Here is a 26,934-nt window from a genome sequence, read left to right as displayed (position 1 = left end):
GCAATGATATTTCAACAAGAACGTCCTCATCCTCCTGTATGCATGCCTTCCCTCCCCAGCTACTAGAATTAAAAATGTAACTTTCTTGTCTTGATTAGTGAAGATCAACTCTATGTGCAGGTCAGCCCTTGTTTTCACTTGCTCCTAAATTAATTTAATAGTTTTGTTTGGGAGCCAGCAGATGAAATTATTTGGTACTCTTCACATTATGTTTAGGTTTGGTTCAGGTGCTACTAGGGTCAAACATCAGTTATGCTGCCTATTTAGATGGATAAATGACATCAAGATCACATACACTGAAAACTAGAAAATAGTTGTTAATTTAATTAATGTTTCTTGAAAATAACTTTTGCACAACAAGCCTCTGTACTGAATGCTAATTCATGCCAAGACCATGGTACACCAGTCTTTCCCTCTCTGTAGGCGTGCCTCATTACATCCCTAATTTTTCCAAAGAAAAACACTGTTGTGCAGAGCCTTGAATCCTTGATGTTCCCTAATACTGTACTTCTTTCCAGGTTTCGGGTTTTAGCTGCCACCTCAAAGAGACATCTCATATCTCACATCTCTCTTCCCACTCAACTCACACACCAGGATTTTGGTTTATTTGTTAACCATTTTTCCACCATAACATTTTCAAAACCTAGATAAACCATGTTGCCCTTGTGTATAATGATGCAAATCAGTGTCAAGTATTTACATTATGTAGGTCACTTGTTAAAATCTATCTGTAAAATATTTACACTGTGTAGTTCACCTGATGACATCTACTTATGAGGAAAGCCTTCAGAATATTATACTAGTAGTCAGAGAAGCAAATATCACTTCATAAAAGATAAGCCTTTGTTTCTTTACTTTTCTTTTGTATTCAAGATGCCCCTGAGTATGTAACAGCATGTAACAGCAATTCTCTAAATACCTAATTTTTACCTTATATTTATATTTTTTCTCCTCCTCTGGTTTTGAAGAAGGATCTGAGGTATTTAACTTTCTTATGGCATCAGTGCTCGGTATACCAAAAGTTCTGGGTTTTTTCCAGTACTTAATGAAATCCAGCCCTGCACCTACAGCCAGGTATGTGATCACACCACTCTTGGAGGATACAGATGGACAGGAAATCACATGTTTAAACATTACACTTATTGACAAACCTAATTTGTTCTCTAGGTACAGACTAGCAATTGCTTGAAAATAATGAGCATTCCTGATGCTCCTAAAACATTTTCAATGTTCCCTCCAACATTGGTTTCTTCTATAGCTTTTTCCCTTCAAAGAACAGATATCCAAGGGGACTGACTCTTCTCCACACTTGCATCCACCTTTTTCCCATCTGCCCATGAAACACTTGTGGTCCTTATCATCTTCAATATTCTGCACTTGGAAACAGTGAGTCCTGTGGTGTTCTCTGGATGCCCTTGACCTAAACTGCATCAGAACTCTAATCTCTCTGCCTGTATCTTCACAACAAGCATTTAGAGTGTTTAATGGGAGGCTGTGGTTGGAATCTCATATGAATGTTCTCACTAACAGAGTGAAGATTTCTTAACTCAAGCCACATCCTACTCTTCAAAATCCATCCAGATATTTATTGTGCCAAACTCAGAGCCAACTAGAAGTGGTGGTGGAAAGGAGTAAGGTCATGGTCTGTCCCATATGGATGTGAGCCATTTACTTCTCTAGAGTGTTAAAATGTGATTTTTGGAGTCAAAGTCTTTCCTGAATTTTTTTTTTTCCTATAGAGTTTGAAAATCCTCTGGGATGATTTACATGAACAAAAAGCTTTATCTTTGGTGCCTGTGAGAGATGTTGGTATTATTTTAGTATTGGTAGAGGGAGAGGCGTTGGTGTAGTTATGGATCTGTACTAATCTAGGCCTTGACGCAGGTTCTCTTCCCTCCTATACAGATGAAGATAATACACATTATATATCATGTAATGATTTCTCAGCTGTCATGAGTGGTATCTCTTTGAAGAGGAAGAGAGGAAGTAACCAAATAATTTTACTCATTCTGACCCTCAAAGTACAGCATGGTCACTGATTATTTATTACTCCCTTATGATTTATGTCAAGACTAGAATCCGGCTAGGTTAACCTAACAGGCAGTGTTTTGCACCCCATGTAACCAATTTGCATACTGCAATTTAAAGGACACAATCTGAAGCTACACCAGACTGGTCACAAAATGGCCGGAGGAACAAAAGTGTGAGACTCTTCATTATCACTGGCAATCTGTCCAGTCACTTCCAGGAATAAAACTTTTTATTAGCCAAATCACTCTCAAAACACTTAAACATTCCTCCCATTCTTTTCTTGGCAAAGATGTCAACGTTTTACAGCTGCTTATGAATCTGTAGCTACAACATATTGGTAGATAAAATAGAACTGAATTCTTCTGTGTACAGTTATCTTTTATACAGATGGAGTTATCTCTGGGGGAGGGATATTCTGAGACAGTCTATTTAAGCAATGTGTAATCCAAATGGTGAACAAATTTAGTTTTTCTGTGGAGAAGTTCAGAGATATTCAGTTGCCATGACAACTGCATTTGGCTCTGAAAAGGGAAAATAAATGGCTCTTTTTAGACTCAAGTGAAACAAATTTAGTCTGGTTGCATAGGAAAATTGCTTTTTCCCTCTAGCATCAAATAATCCTTCTGTAGCAAGCTTCCTTCCCTTTTTAGATTTTAGGGGTTTCTTTTCCTTTTTTTTTTTAAAAAACAGTACACCTGTTGGAATTACAAAGTGTGACACCACCCCCCTTTCCCCACCCTTCCCATATCCAGAGCACGATTTCGTGTTCCAAAATTCTACAGATTGCACTCTAGTTACAAAATCATAGAACCAGATTTCCTGCATCTAAGCAGCATAAAAATGCAAACTTATATTCTTAACTTCATCAGATCATAGAAGACTGGGAAAAGTGGGAAAGAGCTGTTATTATTGTCTGTTGGGAATGCAGTATATCAGGTCTGAAATGCTCGCTGTGTCTGATGTGAAAGATAGCCAGGGTGATTTTTTGTTCTGTAGTTGGAGAACCCAAGCGGATTTTAAACCTTTGGTATTGTATATCCTTTATCAGCTCTACTCTTCCAGCACTTGTGCATGCATATCCCTCCCACGATCAAACAGGCCAGAGCAACAGGAATCATTGCAATGTACCAGGACAGACCAACAGCTGGAAAAGTAAACAAATTAAATATTAGAAAACCAGGAAAAAACTGTGAACTCCCAGGAACATAGTTCTCTAAGCTCAAGTTGGAAGAGAAGAAATGACAATTAAAAAGGATGTCTGCAAGTTAACCTTCCAGCAGGGCTTATCACCTTTGAAAGGAAGAGATCTATTGATTGAGCACTCTGGGAAATATGTTCATGAAGATAGGAGGAAGGATTGGAAAACAACAGAGAGTGAGAATTTAAAGTTCAATCTTTTGCATACACCCAATTTTCTGAACCCCTGATCAGGAGCAGCTGTGTGCTTTCCATCTTGGTTTGTTTAAAGCAGAGACATTCCAAGCAGGAAATCCAAGCACCTTGTGGGGAATGAATACTTAAAAATTAGTCCGCCCTCAAGTTGTGTGAATAATTTTTTCCTACAGAGCAGCTTATAAATTAGTAACAATCGACCAAAGACTCAGAACTTCTTCCTAAATCTGGCTAATTTCCAAGGCAAGCGTCTGTCCAGACCATTCTGGATTATTCCAATGCATATTGCCTCCTGGTGTAGCTCATGGAAGACAAGATCCAGCAAAATGAGTACAAATGCCTGATCATAGGGTGCTGGAGTGAGTCATAACTGATAATGAAGTCTGAAAGAGTTCATGTGCCTTTCTAAGCGTGAGCAAGCTTTGGTGATTCACCAACGTCATGCAAAGAAACAATGAGCGTTGCTTCACATTGTTTATAAAGCTGGCTCTTGGCCAATGGTTTTTCACACTGCAACATTAATTGCGCTGAGTTTAGGTCTTCTCTTCCCATCACTAGGAGCCAAAGTAACAACACCCATCATAATTTACATTTCTTGCTATTTTGGCAGCAGTCTGTGCATGAGGAAAAGTAACACTCTAATCATTTATTCTGTTATTGTCTTTTTATTTTCCCTACTTGTTGAGGAACTGGAGGAGATTTGGCTCTGCTGCAAAGAGAGTTTGCCAGTAGTCTCAGTGGAACACTTATTTCACAAAGTGTATCTAAAATGGCATCTTGTCCAATAAAGAGATATACCAGCACAGTCAGATCTTTATCCCTGCCTAAAATGTCAGTAAATGACCTACAGAAGGTACATTTTGTAAACAGGCTATATCAAAGACTACAGGTCTTTGAGGCAACCGGATTTTCCCCAGGCAGTAACTTATCCCAACACTAGCTCTTACAGTATAAACAGATCAGATGCTAATTTAGCATTATTATAATAATAATAAAAATTATTATTATAAAAAATAAGCAGTAAAAATAACTACCTTCCTGCTTGACCCTTGTTGGCAGTTCTTGGTATCCATATCTGTTCTGGGCCAGACAGGTAAAGTCTGTGTAAAAGTCCACTTCTTCAACAGAATCAAAAATAAGTGGTACTTCAATGAAGTTTTCACCATTTTCTACAATTTCTCTGGAAGAATAAGAAAGATTTAATGTTAATTATTTAATAAGATGGTTTTTCTCTATTTGATATGTTTATTCTAACAGCACATCGCAAGAAAATGCATTGGATTTTACTTCATTTCTGAACCAGCCCCTCAGCATTCAAGGATGCCTATTGTCTTCAGCCCAGCTGTGCTACTTGAGTCCCAGTGGGCAGTACCTATCTTGCAGCTTTGGGAATCCAGAGGGGGAAAAAATACCTGGATTTGTCTCGCAAAAATAAAGAAAAGGGAGGGGAAAAAGACAAGTGGAATTCTGTGTATCTTTGATACATTAGCATTGTGCAAGGATCTAATTCCTTCTCTCTGGCCACCTAAGGTTAATTCTTACAATCAGCAGAGGACATATGGAGAACATAACCCTGCAAATATTCTCTGAGAAAGCTGAACCACCATTCCTGTCTATCATGCGCTCAAAGCCAATAGTTCAATACAAGAAACTGTCCAAGAAGTTTCCAGCTAATTTCAACATGATTATTTTAGGAGCCCCACCATTTGAAAGTGGTTTTTTAGCTGGAGTCAAACATTGTCCCTTGATACCTTTTAGCCATTACCAGAGCAGTTTACATTATGAGCCTGCATTGCATGGCAGAAATGGAATTCCCTGGGCACTCCTCCCAGGAGCTCTTTGCCAAAGATTTCTGCGGGGAATTTGTTTTCCCAATGGCATTTGAGCTGTTTTGTCATGCTGCCATGATGTGGGCTTCCAGCAGAACTGGAGTGTCTCACACACTGTGGGTCCTGCAGGAACCTCATCTGTCACTGTCAGTGTCCTTGTGCAATTGCATGATAATATATAACAGCAATAATGATAGCGATAGGCATAACAAAAATAATTTTTAAAGTCCAAGTAAGAAAGTGCTGCTCTATTCTAAAGCCTGCAGAGACTATAGCTGCAGCACATTTTTATGGTTCCAGGCCACAGGTCCAATGCATTTTCAGTTATCCATATAAACAGTCATGCTGTGGGGAATGGGAAAACACCTAAAGGCTTGGGCATATAGCTGAGTTCCTATGTTACCTCTGGCTGCACTATAGCCAGGCTGTTATCTGGCACTGGTAGCCACAAATTGCCAAAACCATCTCACATCCATAACAGTTAAACATTCTTGTCCCTCAAAATATGGATGCCACATGCCCAAACTCTGATGGAAATGGCCCCTTGCCCATGCTAAACCCTAATCAATAGCCAGAAACCCTTTGGGAAGGTGCTAGCCAGGGTGTGACCAATTTAGCAAGTAACAGCAGAGGCAATGGCATCCCAGAGCCAAGGAACCTTCTGGGCTCTGTCCACCAGTACAGGCAGAGCCACAAGGCAAGGGGAATGATCTTTTTGGACACTCTGAGCTTCATGAAACAAGAAACAAAACATTTGGTTCTCAGTGAAGAGATTTCAGTGAGAAAGTTTAGCTGACATTTACAAAACCACACCTCTAGAGGTGTGCCTGGATGTAGTGAGTTACTCAGGTAATACATCACAAGTACAGAAAGCAGGTATCCTCCCCTTTCCTAGTGGGAAAAGCCTTGAGGTATGCAGCTATGAGGCAGCTGAAAGACGGCTCCTCAAGACAGGGAGACACAATGAATCAGGGCAAGAGGAACATCCTGTTTCTCCCTCCCACCAGTATTCCCTTCAGTGCTACCCTAGCATCTGTTCTAGCACTCAGCGGGTGTCTGTGTGAGTCAGTTTAACTCACTAATGTGGAAAAGAACAGTGCTATTTAGAAAACAAAACAAAAACCATCAAACCACTAGATAATTTTCTGTTGTCTTAGTGTATTCTGAGAACCTCATGAATGTCAGGGAGAGAATGTTGCCACTTTGCTGGCATGGGGTAAGGAGAGAAGTAAGAGAAGCACTGGGAAGGATCAAGTGTCCTTGCTTTCCACTGCAGTCAGCCCTTACAACAGCTCAGCTGGTCATGAAAATGTGCTTAAAGTTTGTAAAGTTGGCTCATATGCAAAATATCATGTCACAAAAAGGAGAGATAAAGCTTTTATTTCACTGACTGGGTTGGGCTTGGGGTTTTATTTGCTTGCCTGCCCATTCTTTTCCTCAGCTCTCACCTTCACCTCAGATCTGTCCATTTCCCATTTCATTACCTGGCATTCAGCTGCACCGAGAGCCCCTGTAGCATTGCAGGTTAGAACAATAAGCACAAGGAAGCACTGTCAGCCAGACTTACTGTCGTTCCCCCTCTGTAACTCTGCTTTGTTTATAAACCAGGTCAACACTGGTGTCATTTGCTAGCCATTCCACATCAGTTTGGAAATGGCTGCTCAGCCCAACAAACACTTTGCACGGGAGAGTCATCTTGGAGCCTGTCAAAAAAAAAAAAAAAAAGGAAAAGATTGAAAAATAATCTAGACACATATGAAGAACTACTCTTTCTTTTGGTGAAAACTAACAACTCCAGTGGGAGATCCCACACATATCAAGAACCACTATTTTCAAAACTGAAGTTAATCTCCAGATTGCTTTTGATCCTTGGCAGCAAGACCCTATGGTGTGGCAGTCCTTCCTGCTGCTAACCAAATAATTTCCCTATTGCAACACTGACCAACTCTTGCACTTAACACCTTCCCCAGAGGCAAGGCTGTGTCCCTGTGGCCTTGCCCTTTCTGACATGGTGCAGCCCAAAGGGCGCCGTGTGATTTACCCCTCCGGAGCAGCTGCACTAACCAGCAGCACAGCTTCACTCATAGATCCTGCGGGTGAGGACATGCAGCTGAAGGTTGGACCTCCAGGGATAAAGTGATTTTGCAAAATTTCTGAAACTTTTTAATCACTGTAACTACTATAACTCAGGGAGAAAGAGATTTCAGACTGATGTGTATCTATATTATACGGAAGTACATTTATATACCCGGAAGACAGCATCTGGTTGTAGATGTTAAAAAGCAAAGAATACTCCAGCACTAACCCTCAACTAATATAACTGAGATCAAAAACTTACAACAATTTATGCCAACAAATTACACCATAAGAGAACCTGCTGTAGTTTTTCTCTGAATAAACGTTTCCAGATATGATGTTGGGCCTTACCAAGAGCAGCTGATGTTGTCTTTTGAGCTGGATACACAATTATTGGGGTAATTCTCTTCTCTTGTTCTTGGCAGAAAAAGAGAACAGTCAGTGCTAAGACAAGAGAAAATGCGGGTATGGCCCCAGAAGCAGAAACATGCCACTTCACCCAGCATCTGTCGTCTCCCAGTAAAGGATTTGATTGCCAAAGCCGCTGGCAAGCAGCGATACGGCCGCTCCAAGCCGGAGCGCCGTGGCCGTGGGCACGGGCAGGGTCCCCCGGGCCTCAGGGACGGCGTCAGGCCTGTGCGGCACGGGCGCCCCCTGCCGGCCGCTCCGCGCAGCAGCGCCCGGCCCCCGCCGCCGTCCCCGCCCTGTGACACTGCGGCCTGTCCCCGGGTTGTGGCACGGCGGCCTGTCCCCGGGTTGTGGCACGGCGGCCTGATCCCGCGCTGTGGCACGGCGGCCCTTCCCCGCGGTGGGCCGCCGCCAAATGGCTGATCTCCGGCCTCCCCCGAAGGCCTCGGCAGTGACAAGCCCCCTCCTGCCCCCAAGACATCAATTATTCCATTTAACAAACCCGGCTACTTGCAGGAGAGACCCCCGCCTTGCCAGGGGTGCTGTGGGAGCCCCTTCAGGGCCAGGGCAAGCCCTTGGCACGGCTGAAAGGCTGAGCATGAGCTCCTCTCAAGAGGCTCGTTAGAAAAGAAGAGGTTTTCTTATGTCCTGTAATGGTTTAATATGTCAATCATTGAATCACAGAACAACTTTTAGGTTGGAAGGAACCTTAAATGTCCCTAAAACCTTTCCTAAAAGTTTCCTAGGACCACTAGTTCCAACCCTCCTGCCATGGGCATGGACACTTTTCACTAGACCAGGTTGTTCAAATCCCCGTCCAGTCTGGCCTTGAACATTTCCAGGGTGGGGGGTAGGGGCATCCACAACTTCTCTGGGCAACCTGTGCTGGTGTCCCACTACCCTCACAGTTAAATCTTCCTCCTAATAGCTAATCTCAACCTCCCTCTTTCAGTTTGAAGCCATTAGCCCTTGTCCTGTCACGTCACGCTCTGGTAAGAAGCACCTTTCCATTTTTCTTATAAATTGCCTTCAGGTACTGGTAGGCCACAATTCAGTCACACCAAAGCCTTCTCTTTTCCAGGCTGAATAAACTCCATTCTCTCAGCCTTTCCTTGTAGAAGAGGTGCTCCATGCCTCTGGTCACCTGATACTATACTTACCAACAGTCTCCAGTTGAATTGTCCTGGTGATTTCATACTCCACACCTTCAAATGGAAATGACATCTTGCAGGTGTAATACCCTGCATCTGTTGGTAGCACAGATGTCATGATCAGAGACGCTGAACCGTTCAGAATGATGAATCTTTCATTGTCCTCTTCCAAAGGCTGAGCATCCTGGAGAAAGGACAGTGACTGGTGTTATGACTCAGATGGCTACGCCCTAATTATCTATTGAGAGAGACAGATTATCTCTGTCTCTCTGTTATTAGATGTTCACTTGTCACTGGGAAATCTGAGCAGTTCTGCTTTCCCACCAAAGCACAAGTTCTTTAAATGTGTATCCATCTCTAAAATGCCTTGTGGCACTATATGTGTGAAGTGTGAAGAATTGCTATTTTAATCTATCTATAATGTGTGTGCATGGCTCTTCCATAGTGCACATTTTAAGATGGAAAACAAATAATAAGCTCTTCCTTGAGTCATCTTAAGAGCAATCACACAAGATTTTAGTACCCATGGATGTTTTCACAGTGTTATCCATACCTATCCATGTGTATGTATCCATACTTCCCATACATGACCACAGAAGAGTAATATTCTAAGGTGTTCTTTGAAGACAAATACCTAAGTGTTACTTACCCTATAAACTATTAGAAATTCGTGCTCTGTATCCCTAAGGGTCTGTTCATACACGGTCTGGAGATCTGCTAGGAGAAATTATGTTCCTCCCTCATGAAAGCAGGATAGCTCTTTCTTACATTTCTAACAAGAGTCATATTGAGGGGGGCAGCCTCTCTCTTAGATAAAGTGGGTTATGTTCCCACTTCTGAAGGGAGTCCTGAGCAGCAACATTTTGCTGGTATAGTACAGATCATAACCTAGGCACTGCAAGTCAGCCTGTATATTGCATCCTATGGTAAGGCTACAGCTGCACAAGGCAGAGAGTGTGATCATAGTGGGAGTGTAAATAAAAGCTAAACTGAGGTATTAGAGAAATGGAAGAAGAATCCCCTGCTCTCCAGTGTGAAATTGAACAGCCAAGGATGTTGTGTTTGATCTTAGAGGCAAAACCAGGCTTGTCCACTTGAAAAGCAGCAAACTAGGCAGTTAGGCAAGAGAACACTCCAAGCATTATGTAATTCATCCAGTATTTCCAAATGGTGTATTCCAGTTGATTAATGAAAGCTACCCCACCTGAACATGGAGGCAGTATCTCTGGGAGGTCCTACTTCATGGGATTCACTACAGGGGGCATGAAAAGAAGCATGTTGCCTAAGAGAAGGGCCTGATACCAGGTGGCACACGGTGGAGTTGGGTAAATAATCTAGCCTTATAAACAGTTGCACTGCCTGTGAGAGCATGGAACATATGAAACACTTCACCCTGTGCTGAATGTGCCCCAGAAAACTTTTCTTAAAATGTACACATCTGCCCCAGAATTCCCAGTATATTACACTATGCTAGTGACTTAAGCAACATGATGTTCAGGAGAAACATAAAGTGGATATTTAGGTGCCAAGCTGGGATGAGGCTATGCACAAAGAGGAAGTACATGTTCTACCTTGTACCACTTGAGCTCCAGGCTTGTCCTGTTTGGTGTAAAATCCCACAGGTCAGGACAAACAATCTTTCCAGCAGTGAAAGTGAAGAGGATCTGGGGATACGCAATCTCCCAAGCAGCTGTTTTCTCCACAACTGTGAGGTGGATGGAGACCTCGGCACAGTAGGAGGAGTTCCTGGTGACAGAGCAGGGAGAGGTGAGCCGCCAAGAGAACTCAAATGACACCCTTGGTTTCCTCCTGGCTCCATTTCCCTCCTTAACAGAGGCCAAGACTGAGATCACACCAGGCTGGATGCTGGAATATCACTGGTACTGTTCTTTTGGCACAACCAAAACATGTTGCTGACACGTCTGCCTCAGACCTTCAGTCTTTTCTATTTAGTACAAGTTTCCTGTGCACCTTTAGGCTGCAGCATGATTTTAACTGTGTGAGGAAGAGGAACATGTTAACCTGAACAGTAGCAGGTGTGTCATGAACCCTCCCCCATTTCCTTGGAAGAGGTTTTGACTGTGAAAACCCTAATGATTAAATAAAAAGCTTAAAGCATGTATTACAATACATCTGCAGTTACTATTGCACAACCATAGACATTTCTGCAAGTACATGTAATTTTCTGTAGCAAATAAGGCATTCTGGCTTTGAAAGGTTTGCAATATTCAACTTTTCTTTCTGGCCCCAAGTGACAATCACTTCCAGTCCCAAGGAGGACCAGACTGGGAGAAACAGATGCTTAAATTCCACTCTTTACAACCTCTGGAAGCCTGCTTCAGAGATGCCTTTACTCAGGGTGGTGCATGATCCTTGAAGGGGCTAGTGAAACCAGGGAGGCTGGGCTGTCATCTCCAGGAGGGCAGCTGTGGGCTGCAAGCAGACAGACTGACACTTTGCCAGGGCACTGTGGCCTTCTGTCATATACAGGCCAGATGCCCAAATCCAAAATATTTGCTCCACAGAACACAGAAGCAGACATCTGTGATAGTTTGCTGCGACCTTCATTTTACAGAGTTGATAAAAAGATCTGCTGGCTTCCCTGCAGGATAATTTGTAAAGGAAAGGTAATTTGCTTGCGCTTTATTAATCCTGTAGTAATGTTAGCAATGAAATCACTTATTTGGCTCTTGCATGTATTTTTCAAACACATTTCACAGCATTTTGCTAGATCCCTCAGTAACACTCCTACAGTGTTATATACTGACAAAGTGAGCAGAATAGTCCAAAAAGAGGATTTAAAAGCACTCTTGAACATCTCAGGCAACTACTCTGCTCTAGAACAGTATTTGCAACCTTTTGCTGTTTGGGCTTCACTGTCAGTGTCTTCTCTTCTGGTCCACAACTGAAATTGCAGCTGAGACGGCCAACCTGACATGCTGAGCATGATTTCTCAGCTTCTCCATCTCTTCTGCTACTGACACCCATCCCTCACAAGGTATGGTGTTCAAGCAAGGATACCATGCTGTCCACAAGCAGCTCCAGGGATGTAGAGATATATTCTCCAGTATAAACCCCAGAGCCAAGTGCCAGAGGTATACTGAGAGGCTGGCTGGCAGCAGGATATGGCAGGGGACAGGGACCTGGAACATCTTCAGAAGTTCAGGTTCTAAGGGTGATGGAATTTTTTGCCTTCCTCAACAAATCCAGACCCTGGCACCTCTTATGACATGGTACAGTGTGCTGAGAGATTGAAAACATTCAGAAAATAAAATGACCAACAGGGCTGAAAAGTGCCATGTCTAAAGTCTTAAGTCACTTCAACACCACAAGTCTCGTACTAGTCTAGTAAATACAGACTGGGTCTCATGAAAATTCTTCCAACAATAACAAGTCAATCAAATACTGGTTTAAAACATGACTCAGAAGAAAAGTGAAGACCAGGGATATGGAAGTGGCAAGAGGAAAGCCACTGCAGAACTGCAATGCCTTATATATGCTTCATAAGGCAATCTGAGGTGCAACAATGGTATTTGTCCTCAGCAAACTCGCTGCCTGCAGCATGTCCCACTTGTCATAGCACTGACTGGCTCAGAGGTAACTAGAAAAATGCTCTATACAATATTCTCCTATGACATTGTAGCCAAAGTGGCAACCCTGTGACACCATTTTTCCAGATTTCAGTAGTGGTAACTATAGGAGACACACAATGCACTCTAAGGGTCTTGACTTCCCCTTTTTTTCTCTCTAATAAGGTCAGCAAGGAAATTATCTTATCCAGAAATGCTCTGAATATAATTGGAGTTTACAGTCAAGGTAACGCATTTAGACATAGTCATTTGTTAGTGAACTAGATTTTCTTTTAAATACTTACCTTCTTGTGCAGATATATACTCCTGAGTCTTCTAGCATTGCTGGTAAAAACCAGAGTGCATTTCCTTTTGCCCAGATTCTTGAATCTTCATCTCTTCCTGATATCATGGTGTTTGAATCATTTTTATACCATGTGATATTAGGGGTCAAGGCAGAGAAATCCAAATGTTTGTATCTGGGGGAAGGGCATTTCAGAACCACAGGTTCTCCATGCAGTTCATAGTAGTGTTTGAAAAACACTGTGTGGTCTGGGCAGTTTTCTATACAAATCAGAGATATTTTGGCATTACTGTCAGAGAGGAACATTTAAAAGAATGGTGAGGGAAACAGAAGGAAAAAGACAAATGTACGCTTACCTGTGTTTTTGACTTGCTGGAGTCTGAAAGCAGAGGCACCTGCTGTGCAGGTCACCAGGACAAAGAAGAGCCCATGCATTTTTTTCCACAAGAAATCAGAAGAAGAGGGTGGAAGGAAAATGTTTTGAAATCTACAAGGAAGTTTATTACAAGACAGATTATATAATCAAAATACTCAACATTATCTAAAGAATTAACTGCTATTTTTCTCACTCTAGACCTGGAGAGCTTTGGTCCATCCTCAGTGAGCAGAAAGGTGTCTCCATCCCTAGTTTATGGGGGTTGAACTGTGGAACAAGAACCTTGGCACACCCATATCACTTTTGGCCCTTCCCTTTCGCTCCCGAAGATGAAAACAGCATACCACAAGATGCTGCTGTCCCCACAGCTTTTCAGAGCAACAGCTATGGGTGGAAAAATTCAGCTCTGCTTATTTTGCAGTAAGATGTGACTGAGGCACAGGTCAGCTGCTTTGAGTGAGCTGTAGTGTAGTAGCTTGGGTGAACACAGGGGCAAAGTAGGCCAGCTAGTATGAATCAGGCTGCAGGAAAACTTCCCGCTACAAGCAGAGCAAGCTTTCTTGTCTCCAACAAATATTTCTGTTGGGACAAAAAACATTGACTCCCATGGCATGTATACCCATCTTGCTGGTGGTGCACAAGTTTTCAGCATGGACACTATTACCATCTGTTCTAAAAGAAAAGGAAAACCCTGAACAGTCTGTTCTGAAAATCAGACAGAGTGGCTACTAAAGGAAAACAAAATTCTCCTCTGTCAGTCATTCATCAAGTGTCATCTGTATGGATCTGACATGGACATGGCAGTGTCTGTGTACATCACTGAATGCTTCTGCTTTGCCACGAGGCCTCAGCTCAGCTACTCAATTGATTAATTATGCTTTACCTTGGTGTGCGTCATGGGCAAAAATACATATAACATGCTGGATGGAAGCACCAGTTTATGCTCTGTGTAGTGAATTTATGAGAAATACAGTACACATATTCCAATGATACATTATACTATTTCCATTTTATATACAGAAATGGAAATTGCATGCATTTAACATTACCTTAAAACTGTGATGAATATTAAATGACTGTACAGCTATTTCAAATCAAAACCAAAATAAATATTTCTACCAGTATAACAAAGCTATATTCATAGGTATACACGTTTGGGCATCTTCATGCTCATACTTCCATGGTTTTAATCCAAATTTCTTCCTGTTCTAGTAGTTATACTTACCTGACATCTGATAGTTTGACTACAATAAGCTATTTTCAGATTATTGTCATCTGTACAACACCACAAAACCAACCTCTTGCTCAATAATAGTCTTTCGTAACCATAGGTCATCTCCCCTACTCTTGGGTCTACCTGGGTTTCCAGGGAATTGGTATGGAGCTCTAGCCTCTCTCAGCTATACCTGAACCAGGTGCTAGAGGCACCTAGTTCAGGTATAGCTGAGAGAGGCTATACCTAGTTAATGCCTCGAGGCATTAACAAGCCCCAGGGCACCTAGTTAATGTCTCGAGGCATTAACAAGCCCCAGGGTTCAAATCGATACCCTGTAGCAGGTGAGCTTCTCTCTCTTCAGATTCTTTGCCTGACAAAAATACTTGGTTATTCTGTTCAGAGCTTTCTGGTCCCTTTGGTTAGTAACTAACAATCTCTATAGGCCCTTTGAGAGATAAGGGAAGGTTTTCATTCACAAATTTCAGTCAGATTCACTTACCTGTGTTTCTGTAGTCTTTCAGCCAGAAGAATCACACAAAAAGAAGCTATCAGACTGAAAATTCCTGGTGAGGACCTTATATAGGGTTGAGCTCAACGCACAGCGGAAATTTGCCTCTCATTGCCCAATCAGATTTGTGTCAAAACCAAATAACGTTTTAGACCCAACTTTCTTTCCTTCCGTAGAGTGAGGATAAGAGAAACAGAGGCACAGACAGAGAGAAAATATGTGTTTGGATTTCCCAAAAAAAGGGGAAATGACTGCTAAGTATATGACTAATTTTCCTCTTTTCTGACGAATGGTAGCTTGCATACACTCATGTCTTCGCATGACTATTTCACACTACCTCAAGTAAAAAATTTTGTGGGTAACAAAAGGTGCCCTGCAGCATAGTCAGCAGCTAAATAATTGCAATCTTCACATTTTGTGGTTTATCAAACTGTTCATGGACAACATAAATCTTCTGAGATTTCCCAGATCCCTGGTGAATCACAAATGTGCTGATTCCCCTTTTTTTTATAACATCCATTTTAGTGTGGCAGCCTGCATTAAGGCTCTCTTGCAATGGGGTATAAAGAAGTAACAGCTAGTAGCAAATTATTGTTTCCAGGCTCATGAGAAGGAGTAAGAAAAGCATTATGAATTGTGGCAATTTTGGCCTTTTAGAAGAGGGCAATGAAGTGAGGTACTACAATTCCCAGATAGACTAATATCCTCAGATACATCTAAGAAGGATCAACAATTTTCAACAGCTTTCTTCAGAAGGGTTCTGCCCTGGCTGTCTTTTTATCCAGAAAATATCTTGATCACATGCAGCAGTGGGAGGACTGCTCAAGTTTCAGTTGTTCCTCAAGTTTCAGTTGTTTATCTGGAGGTGCAAAAGTTTGATTTAGAATAACTCAGGAAGAAAGGAAAGATAGAGCAAGAATTTCATATTTTTTTTAGTAGATGTCTGCTGAGAAGGCCACATCGTTTTGCGGTTAGCTATCACTGAGTATTTATAAACAGAAATGTGCAAGTCTAGCAGCTATATATATAGAGAAAATCTCTTAGGGAAGCTGGTGTCATTCTGTGGTTTCGCTCTGCTGATGATTCATTGATACAGCTCGAGATGCTGGAGTATAGCTGTGAAATTCCTAACTTGAAGACCAGACTATTCCCCATACGTCTCACTCATTGCTCATCTCACTAGATAGATATTTCCCACTCCAGGGCTGCATGCGGTTCCTTGCCACAGTTGGGTAGAATTTGCTGCCCTTCGACCTGCCAATAAAATAATCAAAATATCAAGAAATATCTAGTCTTCTGGAAGTTCCTTGCAACAGAAACTTTCAAAAGGCCTCCACAAGCAAGGTGTGTCTGTCCATTATCCCTAGTCAATGGAAGGGGAAATGGAAATTCAGACATCGTGGAATGGGGATTACACCATTTCTACAAGGGGCAGTTAATGTGCCAGCTTCCTGTAGCAGCTCCCAGATTTTGCTGCTTGTCCTGGAGGAACATACCCTGTTATAGTGGCTCTGTGGCTGATAATGTTTGGCATCCAGGAACTGCAATCCTTGGACTTCATTATTTATTCTGTTATCCAATTTGGCTAAGCAAACCTCATGCAATTAAAAACTGAAGTAAATTTCTCTGGTTCACATAAGAATAAGGTGACAAGGTATTAAGAAATACTGAATGTTGAAAGCTGACTGGCAAGCAGATGCAAAGTAAACCACAACTATTGCACCAACACATGGTCTTGGCTTATTGATATGAGCAAACCTGGTTTTAATAATTTATAATACCCTTGTGCACAGTTCCAAGATGGGGTCTTGAGGAGCAGAGAATAGGAAAGGAAAGAAATGGAACTCTTCAACTCTGAGAATCACCAAATAACTGGGACAGAAAGAGAAAAACTAAACAGAGAGATTAGCACAATGCACAACAGACTCCAAGAATACAGGAATTTGCATGCTTAGCCAGAGGAATAAGTGCTGACATACCCCAGTTGTATATGATAAAGTGGGAGAAACAGAAGGCGATGTGCCAAGGGATCCGCTTTGTCATGAGGAAGTGTTGGCCAGAGCAGCCACGGCTGGGTTACAGATTGTCTCACCACTACAGGTTCCTGGGATTTCCAAAGACCCTTTCACTACAATAGAAAGCAGGCACACTTGAAAAATAATTATACTCTCAAGAGCTGGAAGGGTCAGGGAGGAGGAGACCCTCAGTGTAGAAATCAGCAGGGTACAAGGGACAAAGCAACGTCTGGAGAGGCCCAGAGTATCTGGGCACAGGCACACAGCCATAGATTGGTGAAATAAAGAAATTATTTATGAAAAAGTGGGGTTTGCTGTATTTTATTTAAAGTAGAAAAGCATCCCTGAGCACAACCTACTTGATATATGATGCTATGTGGAAAAGCGGTGATGGAGTACTGTTGCAAAGCTGAGTTTGTTGAAAGCAGTAAAATGATATTGCTCTCCCTATAAATTGAACTGAGGAGGATAATCTAAACTACTAAATAGTGACAGTCTAAACATCAATGCATACTAGTGTATCTCTCAAATGACAATAAAAGTGAAAAATTATCTCTTACTGCTCTTCCTTCTCTTATGGATAAAACGGTGCATAGAGACACTGAATGTTGATCAGGGATATGGTTCGGGTTAGGGATCAGAGAGTAAAAGAGCCTAGTGCTCCAGGGGCACTGGGAATGGAAAAATCATGCCAAAAGGACCATAGCAGGGCCTCAACATTGCTGCCCCTATATCTTTCTCATCTGGGCCATCCACAGAACCATTCAGTTTGGAAAAAACCTCTAAAATTATCAAGTCCAACCATCAACACAGCACCAGCATCACTAAACCACATCCCCAAGTGCCACATCCACATGCCTTTTAAATCCTTCCAGGGATGGTGATTTCACCACTTCCCTGGGCAGCATATTCCAAAGCTTGTCCATCCTTTCAGTGAAGAGATTTTTCATAATATCTAATCTAAACCTTCCCTGCTACAACCTGAGGTAATTTCCTCTCATGCTGTCACTTGTTACCTGGGAGAAAAGACCAACCCCCAACTTGCTACTTTGAGGTTCCTGCTTCTTTCCCATGCTACCAGCCATCCCCTCTGCTGGGATGGAGCAAGCCTACAGCACACAGCATCTACCATGCCTCAGTGCAGGGCTCCAGGCAAGGCTGCGGCACCCACAGTCACTCGCCTCACCAGGGCTGGGAGGTAGGGCTAGCTGGGAGCCAGCAATGCCAAGGAGAACAGCAAGCAGACATTTCCCACAGCTTTGGTGTCTTCTCAGACCATAAGCAGTGAGTCAGTAAGGGCACTAGGGACATGCTAGGAAAAAAACAAACCTAAGACTGCTGACTAGCTTTTTCTTTTCCACGAGTTCCAAAATCACAGTGTTTGCTTACAATCATGATCAACCTTTTTTATATATGAAAAAAAAATAATGTGCACTGTGGTCTTTCATGTGAGAAGTGTTGAGGGATTTAAAAACACAGCAGTCATTACAAAAAGCCCACAGCATCACCAGACAGAGGAGGAACTGTGTCCAGTTGAGGATCATGAAATCATATAGAGTTACATGAGCCAGAACGACATGGACAAAAGAAAATTTCTTAAGCAGCCAACCCAGCAAACAGGGAATTGAGAGGCAAAGAGAAAAACAGATGAAAAAGATTTTTGTTCATAATTGCCTTTTTGTACATTGAACTTAAATTTAGTAGGTAAAAAGTAACTTCATAGCTACGAAAAACAGTGACAAACTATGGTCTGTGATAAAGGAAAAATTGAGCTGGTACGGATCATACATTATTGTAGGTGTACCAGGAGGGTAATATTAAACATTACTTTTTTATTACATGTTCCTGAATCAAGTATTTGTATCACCAAGAAGATGAAGTCATTTATGTAATGCTGGCAGTAAATCTTCCATTTGTCTTAGATTTACTGTCCTTCTGACACACAAGTATATTTCACACACTTGTTTTAAGAAGCAGTCATATAAAATACATGTAGCAGATCCGATGACCCAAGGTATTTGTTCTCTACTCCACTACATTAATGTGTAATTCATTATCACAGGATTTGGATGGGGCTGGGGTAGGAGACAACACATGAAAGTGGGTATGGTATAGAAACAGAGACAACAAATTTGCAGTCATACTTGGCATACTCTCTGTGTTCTTGTCCTGTGTGTAGTGTCACAATGACCAGCAATTCTGACTGGTATCAAGAGTTGCTTAAGAAATAGTTGAGCAAGACTTGCTCTGGATCTGTGAAATAACAGAAGAGGGGTTTACAAATAAATGAATAGCAAATGATTAGATGCAACATATACTGCTTCTAAATGAAGAGGCAGGAGAAGAACAAGTGTATGCAACAGCAGGAATTAGGAGAAATCAGATTAGTTCAGAAGAAATAGAACTAATCCCAACAACACCATTGTTCTAAAAAAGAAATAGAAAAGCAACCAAGTGATGCTGAAAGACTTGCAATAAAGAGTAGGTAGGCCCAGTCTATCTTTTGATCTTTTATCTGTTCAGTTGGTGGACACACACCGTGAAGCACTGAAGAAGGTCAGATTTTGTATCATTATTCAGGTTAATGAACACATTTGTTTTAATAAAAGAGTTACCATCAGCCAAGCTTGGAGTGTTCTGTTACAACAGCTGACTACGTAACAAGAGTACAAATACACATGGGGTAACAAAACTGTTCTTGGGAGGATTTCAGCCCTCAAATGTCCTTACCTATGCCCTTCTCCAGCACCTAATGTTCTGTACCAGGTTGAAAGGGAACTCATCATTTCAGCAACTGTTTTTAAAGACTTTGTGAGGGTTTTACACAAAACAGTATTGAATGTTATTTGTTTAAATCATTTCTATCAATCACATTTTGAAAAGAAAAAGAAGATATTTTAACAATAGCAGTGCTTTGCTATGCAAATTTTCCTTAATTACAAGCTGGAAGAGTTTTCATTCAGACTTAGTTGATTGGAAGGCTTTACCATTTGCAGGAAAATTTGGGCAACTTTAATGAAAGTTTGCAAGAAACTGGTGGGTGGGTTTCCCTTGAAAACATTCTGGATTGAGACCTTCCTTCTGAATAAAACCCAGACTCCTGCTGGTCCTTCTGGCTGTAGTTTCTAAGACCTGTTATCTCAGAGGCATTTATTTCACTGGAGAACTGTAGAGCCCTGCACTTAAAGGCCATTTCATAAGTGCTGAGCCATTCCCCTTGTCTCCACAGAAAGCTGAAAGATCCCAGGACCTTTACAAGTTACTGTTTTGATTAATGCACACGTTTTGTGGATAGACTTCCCAGGGAGAAGGGTTTCAGCAGGGTACATGAATAATGGATATAGCTCTTGGCTTGATACCATAGCTATGGGAACAAAAGACAAAAAAAAAGGGGAACTAAATTTAACCATTTCATATCATAATGATATGGCAGCAGTGTTTGGAACCTTAACCAAGGCTGGGTGCCTTGAATTTGCCAGTGGCAGCTCTGCACAGCAAGGACACGGCACCCAGTGGTTCAGAGCTGCTGCCTGTTTCATGATGTGTTCATGATACTGGCCTGAGATGAGAGGCTTGAAATTACTCATCCCATGCAAAAGTCACAGGACCTTTCGCTGAATTTTTAAATATCTAAGTGAAATACTGGAGATAACAGATCAGTAAGAAGGCACATACTCCTTGAAAACTTTCTTCATACATAGATTGAGACAAATAGAAAGAAAAAATATATTAGAGACATATATGCATCCATACATAGAGAAATTTTGGGGCTGCCACATGCTGAGAGGAAAGAGTGGTATTCAAATTGCAAAAGTCCCCAGAAGAAGTGTAGACAAGAAAGCCCTGCAGGATTTCTGTTCCTGCTCTGCAATCTGTTTTTCCAGTGCCCCATGCAAAGTGGAACAGCTACAGGATGCTGGCTGTGCTCTGTAGGGACACCACAGTAATCTGGCCAAAACTCCTCCATGTAAACTGCTTAATGTTTGTGATAACTCAAAGCTGTTTTACAACAAAACTCCAGCCAGAAAAAGTTTACGTATTACTAACACAGCTAATAGTATTTCAGTGATGTTTACACGTGTAGGGAGAGCCCAAGGGCTATACTAAGTACTTACTTTATATAGTAGGGCATCATTAAAAATTTCAGTAGCAGCAGTGCTGAGTCATTTGAGTTTGCTGATGATATTAGGGGCTGACAGTATCTGGCAGAGCCCCTGCAGCTCAGCATTCATAGAACCATCAGAACTAGGATGGCACCCTCCAGACCTTGCTAAACCCACTTGTCTCTTTGCCTTGAGGTAAATTTAGTTCTTCATTTTTTCAAATAACTACTATAAAAGAAGAGTGTGATTATTCTAATATATCCTCACAAAATCACTCTTATTTCTGAAGGCTTTGTGGAACAGAGGAAAGGTCTAAAACTTGCTGGCACTGCAACCTGCCAAAGGGAGATTCTCAGTGTTTTCTTAGCAATATATGCAGCCATCAGTTTTAACACTCTATTTAACTGACCCTTTCAAAACCTTGTAATGCTGTAATGAAGAAAAGTGCCTGGCAGAGCTCTGCCTTAAGCCTGTACTTTCTGAGAAGATGAAGAAATACCACCTTGAGGAGAGGATTCTGTTTATGTGCCGAATTGGATGTTTATATAAGAGGGCTTTCCATCAGAAGCTGGTGCATAGGAGGAATAATGAACTGAAGAGGCTTTCAGTACACCTCATGCCTCATTTAGGATCTGCCATGGGTAAGGTCATGTGGCTTTGGGTCCATCTGTTCCATGTTCAAAAAACAAAATGCAGAGTTTGCAAACCCTGTAGTATTTATGTGCATTATCAAGCCCCTTTCAGAAACAAACCTTTCTAGATATAAACAAGTTCACCTGCAGCAAGTGGATGCAAATTCATCTGCACCCTGAGCCAACTTCTGATGTGCCTCTGATACATGTTCTTGTCCATCTCTTAAACTGCTCTAATCCCCAGCCTTCACCTCTCTGCAGACCTGTGTTCTCCCCATGCCCTTGTAAGTCATGCCCAGGCTTCTATAACCAGATCACATATTTCAGTGGGGATTTTGTACAGAGGTAAATTACCGATTGATAGGGCCTCTATAAAAGGTAGGTCATGAGGAAACAGGCCAGGAGTGCAGGAGACAGACAAGGCACAAAGTGGTACAAATGCAGAAGAGGCTGTTGTTCCCGTGAGGAGTTTTACTCCATCATTCTCTCTCCACCTTTGCACCACTGTAGAGAAGCCTTTCAGGCCTGAACCTGGTTCATCCATGAAGGCTGTCCACATTGCAGCCAGCAGCTCCTGTGATATGGAGATGTTTCTCACCTGTGTTCAGCAAGGATCATAAGGATCTCTACTTTTCTGCCCTGAAAATGCATGCATAGATACACCTATGTACAAGCTGCAGTTAACCCAGGAAATAGCTATCTCTTTTGCTAGCAAAAGGCTTTGTAAGACAAGAACATAAGGTGTTCTGGACCTTTTGGACATCAGGAGAAAAAGGAACACATAAATATATGGGAAAAATCTCCCTAATAAACAAAGTAGTGGAAAGCACTTCCAGGTCTTCTTAAGACCCTATAATCTGTTACAGGGAATCCAACAGGACCTGTTTGCAGGAACATGGAGTTGCAGGAATAATACCAGTGGGCCCAGGCTGTCCTGTGCTTTGTAGGGCACTGCGTGGAACATGCACGAGTTTCCTGAAAACTTATGGGAGCAATACTTGACTGCTGAGGAGAACACTCAGCACTTATTGGCAATCTGTGCTCACGTGGGAGATAGGGAAACAGAATCTCTGGACACTGATTGCAGAACAGAACGTACTGTACACACACTCCTCACAAGTGTGCAGCTGAAAGTGTAGATGGCAACATCATGTTTGAAAAGAGTTCAGCCCTTGCACCTCCAATTCAGCCCACACCAAACCTCATGCTTTGCACTCTGGCTCATGAAGTTTTAGGCCTTAGGTTTTCTAGGTGAGAGAGGTAGCCATGAGTTCACTGTACCAAGAGCATCCCACTACTACTCAAGTAATAGGAAAACACGCTTGTGAAATAGGACCCCATGACTGTGGTTACTTAGGCAACATCTCCTTGCAAGTATTCATTGATCTGCTGTCCCTGGGGGTTGTCCAAGATTGCGCGTCACCTGCCCTGTTCCGGAAGGATTGCCACACATCAAGGGCTTCAACTTGCTTCCTCATTACAAAATTGATTTTGATATGGTTGCTGGTTGTTTGACAACTAAAAGCTCACCCTGGCTGAAATGATCCAGTTTTCAACTAGAGCAAGTCAGCAATGCTGCAGAGCGAGATAAGAGGAGAGCCCCCGAGAACATTTAGAATTCACTCCTGGAAATCCTTCCTGCAAGAAACCAAGCCAAATGGCCATTATAATCACTCATGTCTTAAAGTTTAATGTGGCCTGTTGATGTATATTTTCAATTTTTTCTGCAGTCCCGAGGATATAGGAGTTTGGAAATCCTAGCTCAAATTACTAATTATGACATTTGCAGGACATCTATTGCAACTAATATTACCTGCATCATTTTCTCCTAATGAGGAGATATGATGAGGAATTTGTTCCACATCATGGCATGCTTCCAAACTAATTTTTTTCCTGGCTCCAAAAACAACAGCTCTCTTTTCCATCTGTGATACATAATAAATATTCATTTTATCAAGAATCCAGAGGTTTTTTCAGCAGCACTAGAGACTGAAACAGCTTGAAATGTCTTCCCATTTAAATATTAAAGAAAAACATACTTTACACAGAATACGGCCCTATTGATTAAAAAAATAGAAATCTAGTTTTCATCTTTTTTTATTCTAGAGGGTTGGCCGTGTTCAGTTAAAGCACATTCTTCTTTCTCAGTTCATACAGCATATCTTAGTATCTACCAAAAAGACAGCTGGTATCCATCTGTCTGTGCCAAATGACACTTACACTGCTAACTTTACCTTTTTTAGCTGCTTGTTCCCTCCTCTTCTTTCGCATATCACATATTGTTCACTTCAAGGATGCATACTTTCTTTATATATGCCTCAAATGCATCAGATCTTAAAATTAGTTTCCAACAGTGGTAAAATAAGTTTCAGCCCATCAGTTTAAGTCCCAATACACCACCACAGACTTGAATGGACTTGTTTTCCCCCTCACATATCGATTTACTCATACAACATTATCCAACAAGGTTGAGAAGATCCAAACTGAGACATTTGGCCTGAACAGCCTCAGATCTGGGCACTGAAAAAGCTGTCCCTGTACCAGTACTACGCTTTTCAGCACTGCACAAGCCAAAGGTGACAGTGGGAGTAACTCAGTCAAGTATGGCCAGACCTGTTTGCCCAAGTCCAGTTCTCAAAGAATTCAGACATATTTTCTCAATGAGGAAGAGTCTAGGTCTCTAAGCAAAGTCTATTTCCACAGCATTTTGAGTTCCCTGTAGTACCTTTTAAAGATCATAAGTAAGCTTAATATAATTTCTTTTGCAATAAAAAAGCAATATAAATCTGTAATAAGTAAAGCAATATAAAAAGTGCAGTGTATCTGTGTGAAAAGCTACTGACATTTACACTTGCACTGTTTGAAGATTAACTTGTGAAATTATACACTTGCAGTTCTGCAGTACTCAAGAAATAGCAGACTGCCAGTTCCTAGATCTGGAGATCAGAGACTTAGCAGAGAACAAAACATAAGATCATTGTACCTCAAAGGGACCCCTTTGGTAAATGACAGCAAAATGGACTACAAATCATTTCAAACCTTGAAGAAATCCAATACTGATGCATTCTGCTGAGTGCACAAAGGGCTTGCCAGTGTTTGGGTGCCGTAGTAGGCTGCAAGCAGCACATTAAGTCAAAATGTTACAAGATCTCCTGCTCTCTTGAGCAAAATTAGACAAAATGCCTTTCCAAGATGGAGGGATCTGCCACTCAAATCATACTCAGATGAAGGAGGCTGAAACTTTAAAGTGTAGCAAAATAAGAATTTTAATCCCTTAACAGATGAAGACATTGAAATGTGTTCCTAAGACATCTAAGTGATAGCACTTAGCCAAAGCCTTTGGAGGTTTTGGCTTTTTTTTTTTTAAGGGACAGAAAGAAGAATCTAAAGCAGAAGTTGAGAGGGTGTCTCCACTCTTACCCAATGTCTCTTTTAGAGGCTGTTCCCTACCAGCTTCTGCAGGTAGTGTTGGTCCACCAGTTTCAGACAAGTATGAAGAGAAAAATATCAAGGTGCCACAAATGAATTTTCATGGTTACCAGCTCTTGAAACTTCCTGCCCCAATACATCTTAAAAACATGTAGCAAGGAGATGATTCCACCAATCAACTAAGATGGTACATTAAAAACGTGCCATATTTCTACTGCAAAAGGATTATTACTTTCTGTCCATTACTAGGAGTTTGCCTGAAATAATCATCAAAGCAGCAGAATGGCAGTGACACAGAAGGTCCTTCCAGGAAAAGTCTTCCTACTTTAGGGAAACCACAGCAGAAGTTCCAAGTGCTACAATTGATCAAACTGCTTTTTAACTGTAGATGGGTGCAATTTTGGGTTTCCTGGAGGCCTTTTTATAGTAGGCTTATATGTTAAAATCTAATGAATCTGAGAATGGATAGAGTCATCATTAAAACTTTCCAAGGTGAGATTAACAGCCTCTTACTGTAAAATAGCAATGAAGCCTTCTTCACCTGAGATGTGAACCTCTTTAGATTATAGATTGAATCAGGTTATCTTCACATGCTTATCCAAACAAGAAAAAAAAAAAAAAAAAGTGAAATGTTTGTCCCATACAGAGTTGTCAAGATATTGCAAGAACCAGTTTTTTGGCACCACAATTAGAAGCATTTACATGCATAGCATCAATGTTACTCACCCAAAAAGGACACGCTTTAGTTTTTTATCTCTGACCATGACAGCTTCCAAAATATATTAACTGCCACTGCCTCTGCAAGCTTCAGGTTTTTGAGCATCTCCCAATCTACTGCCATTGCACATAACTCCCACAAGAAGCTATCCTGTGTGCCAGCAAACACTGAGATATGAACTCAGCCCAGATCTTACAGGAAAGAAACTGCATGCACTTTTCTGATGGCCACATATGCACAAGAATGATTCCTAGGGTGAGATTAAACTTAGAAAATGAGCTTGCTTAATTGCACCATATTTCAAATCCAAAAAGGAATTTCTAGGCCTCTGCATTTGGTGTGTGAGAAATGTCAATACAGACAACAATTCCCAAAGTAGTGAAGGTGGATATTACAAAATTCATTATTCAACCCTCAGAGTTACCACAGTTAACTTGAAACCAAGTTCAGTTGTGAATGTGAAAGTATAGCATTTGCTGATACATTTTACAAACAGATGATAAATTTAGAAACAAGATTTAGATTCTGCCTGCTCAAAACCTCTTAGAATCATGGAATCATTTAGGCAGACAAAGACCCTTAAGGTCATTGGGTCCTACAATAAACCTAACACTGCCAAGTCCACCATTTAACCACGTCTCTAATCATCACATCTATGCTTCTGAGGCTGAGCAAATGTCCCAGCTGCAGTTTGCTAGGAGAGGTCCTCTTGTTTCTGCAGCACTTACATTTTCTGCAATTTGCAAGGCAATTGCTAAGACAATGCTGCATGTAAACATTCAGCCTCTTGGGTAGGTCTTGGACCTGGATTTGGGAGAGTGACCACAATGTAAAACTCAACAATCCTCATAAAATCAAACACAATATTTCCATTTTCTGGTATCCAGTCTTTTGCAGATTCCCTCCAATCTCACTGCAGATCTTGCAGCCTGTTACTGAATCTATAGAACATCAAAACTTCCACAGACAAGAGTGAAATATTTTGCAGACTCACCCCTTTGTGAAAATACTCCTTTGAAGGCAGCCTGAAGCTGTTGATTGAAAGCTGGAGTGTCTGCCCACCTTGGGACAGTTTGTACTAAAATATGTGCACAGTTACACAATGCAGTGCAGAAATACAATCCCAGTACCACACAGCTGTGTCTTTGCTAGAAGCAGCAATAGCTGCATCCACTAA

General features: G+C 41.5%; 1 protein-coding gene across 4 annotated transcripts; it reads right to left on the bottom strand.

Moving 5' to 3' along the window:
• Window positions 1-26,934, bottom strand: LOC103812645 (interleukin-1 receptor type 2). Of its 4 annotated transcripts, none has more exons than XM_050979652.1 (9): window positions 26,752-26,934; window positions 13,117-13,247; window positions 12,762-13,020; window positions 10,459-10,633; window positions 8,897-9,071; window positions 7,680-7,772; window positions 6,820-6,955; window positions 4,458-4,603; window positions 1-3,175 (listed from the first exon to the last, which is right to left on the bottom strand). In XM_050979652.1, the coding sequence occupies exons 2-9, from the start codon at window positions 13,193-13,195 to the stop codon at window positions 3,048-3,050; spliced, it is 1,191 nt and encodes a 396-aa protein (XP_050835609.1). In that variant the 5' UTR covers window positions 13,196-13,247; window positions 26,752-26,934; the 3' UTR covers window positions 1-3,047. The 4 variants fall into 4 exon arrangements, with proteins under 4 accessions (XP_050835609.1, XP_030090472.2, XP_018764454.2 ...); XM_030234612.2 differs by lacking the exon at window positions 26,752-26,934 and adding an exon at window positions 14,852-15,076; XM_018908909.3 differs by lacking the exon at window positions 26,752-26,934 and adding an exon at window positions 14,852-15,073 and having other exon boundaries at window positions 7,680-7,745.

Source organism: Serinus canaria, chromosome 1 (assembly GCF_022539315.1).
Source record: "Serinus canaria isolate serCan28SL12 chromosome 1, serCan2020, whole genome shotgun sequence".
NCBI lineage: Eukaryota > Metazoa > Chordata > Aves > Passeriformes > Fringillidae > Serinus > Serinus canaria.
Note: the sequence above shows the minus strand (reverse complement) of the source record. Positions and strands in the feature narration are given on the sequence as shown.

Bases quoted from the DNA above. Each gene is read 5' to 3' on its own strand.
- LOC103812645 (XM_050979652.1), bottom strand. From the start codon at position 13,195: ATGCATGGGCTCTTCTTTGTCCTGGTGACCTGCACAGCAGGTGCCTCT. The intron at 10,634-12,761 runs GTAAGTATTTAA...CTCTGTCACCAG, and splicing joins GTATATATCTGCACAAGAAG to GAACTCCTCCTACTGTGCCG. The intron at 3,176-4,457 runs GTAGTTATTTTT...TTACTTTTCCAG, and splicing joins AACAAGGGTCAAGCAGGAAG to CTGTTGGTCTGTCCTGGTAC.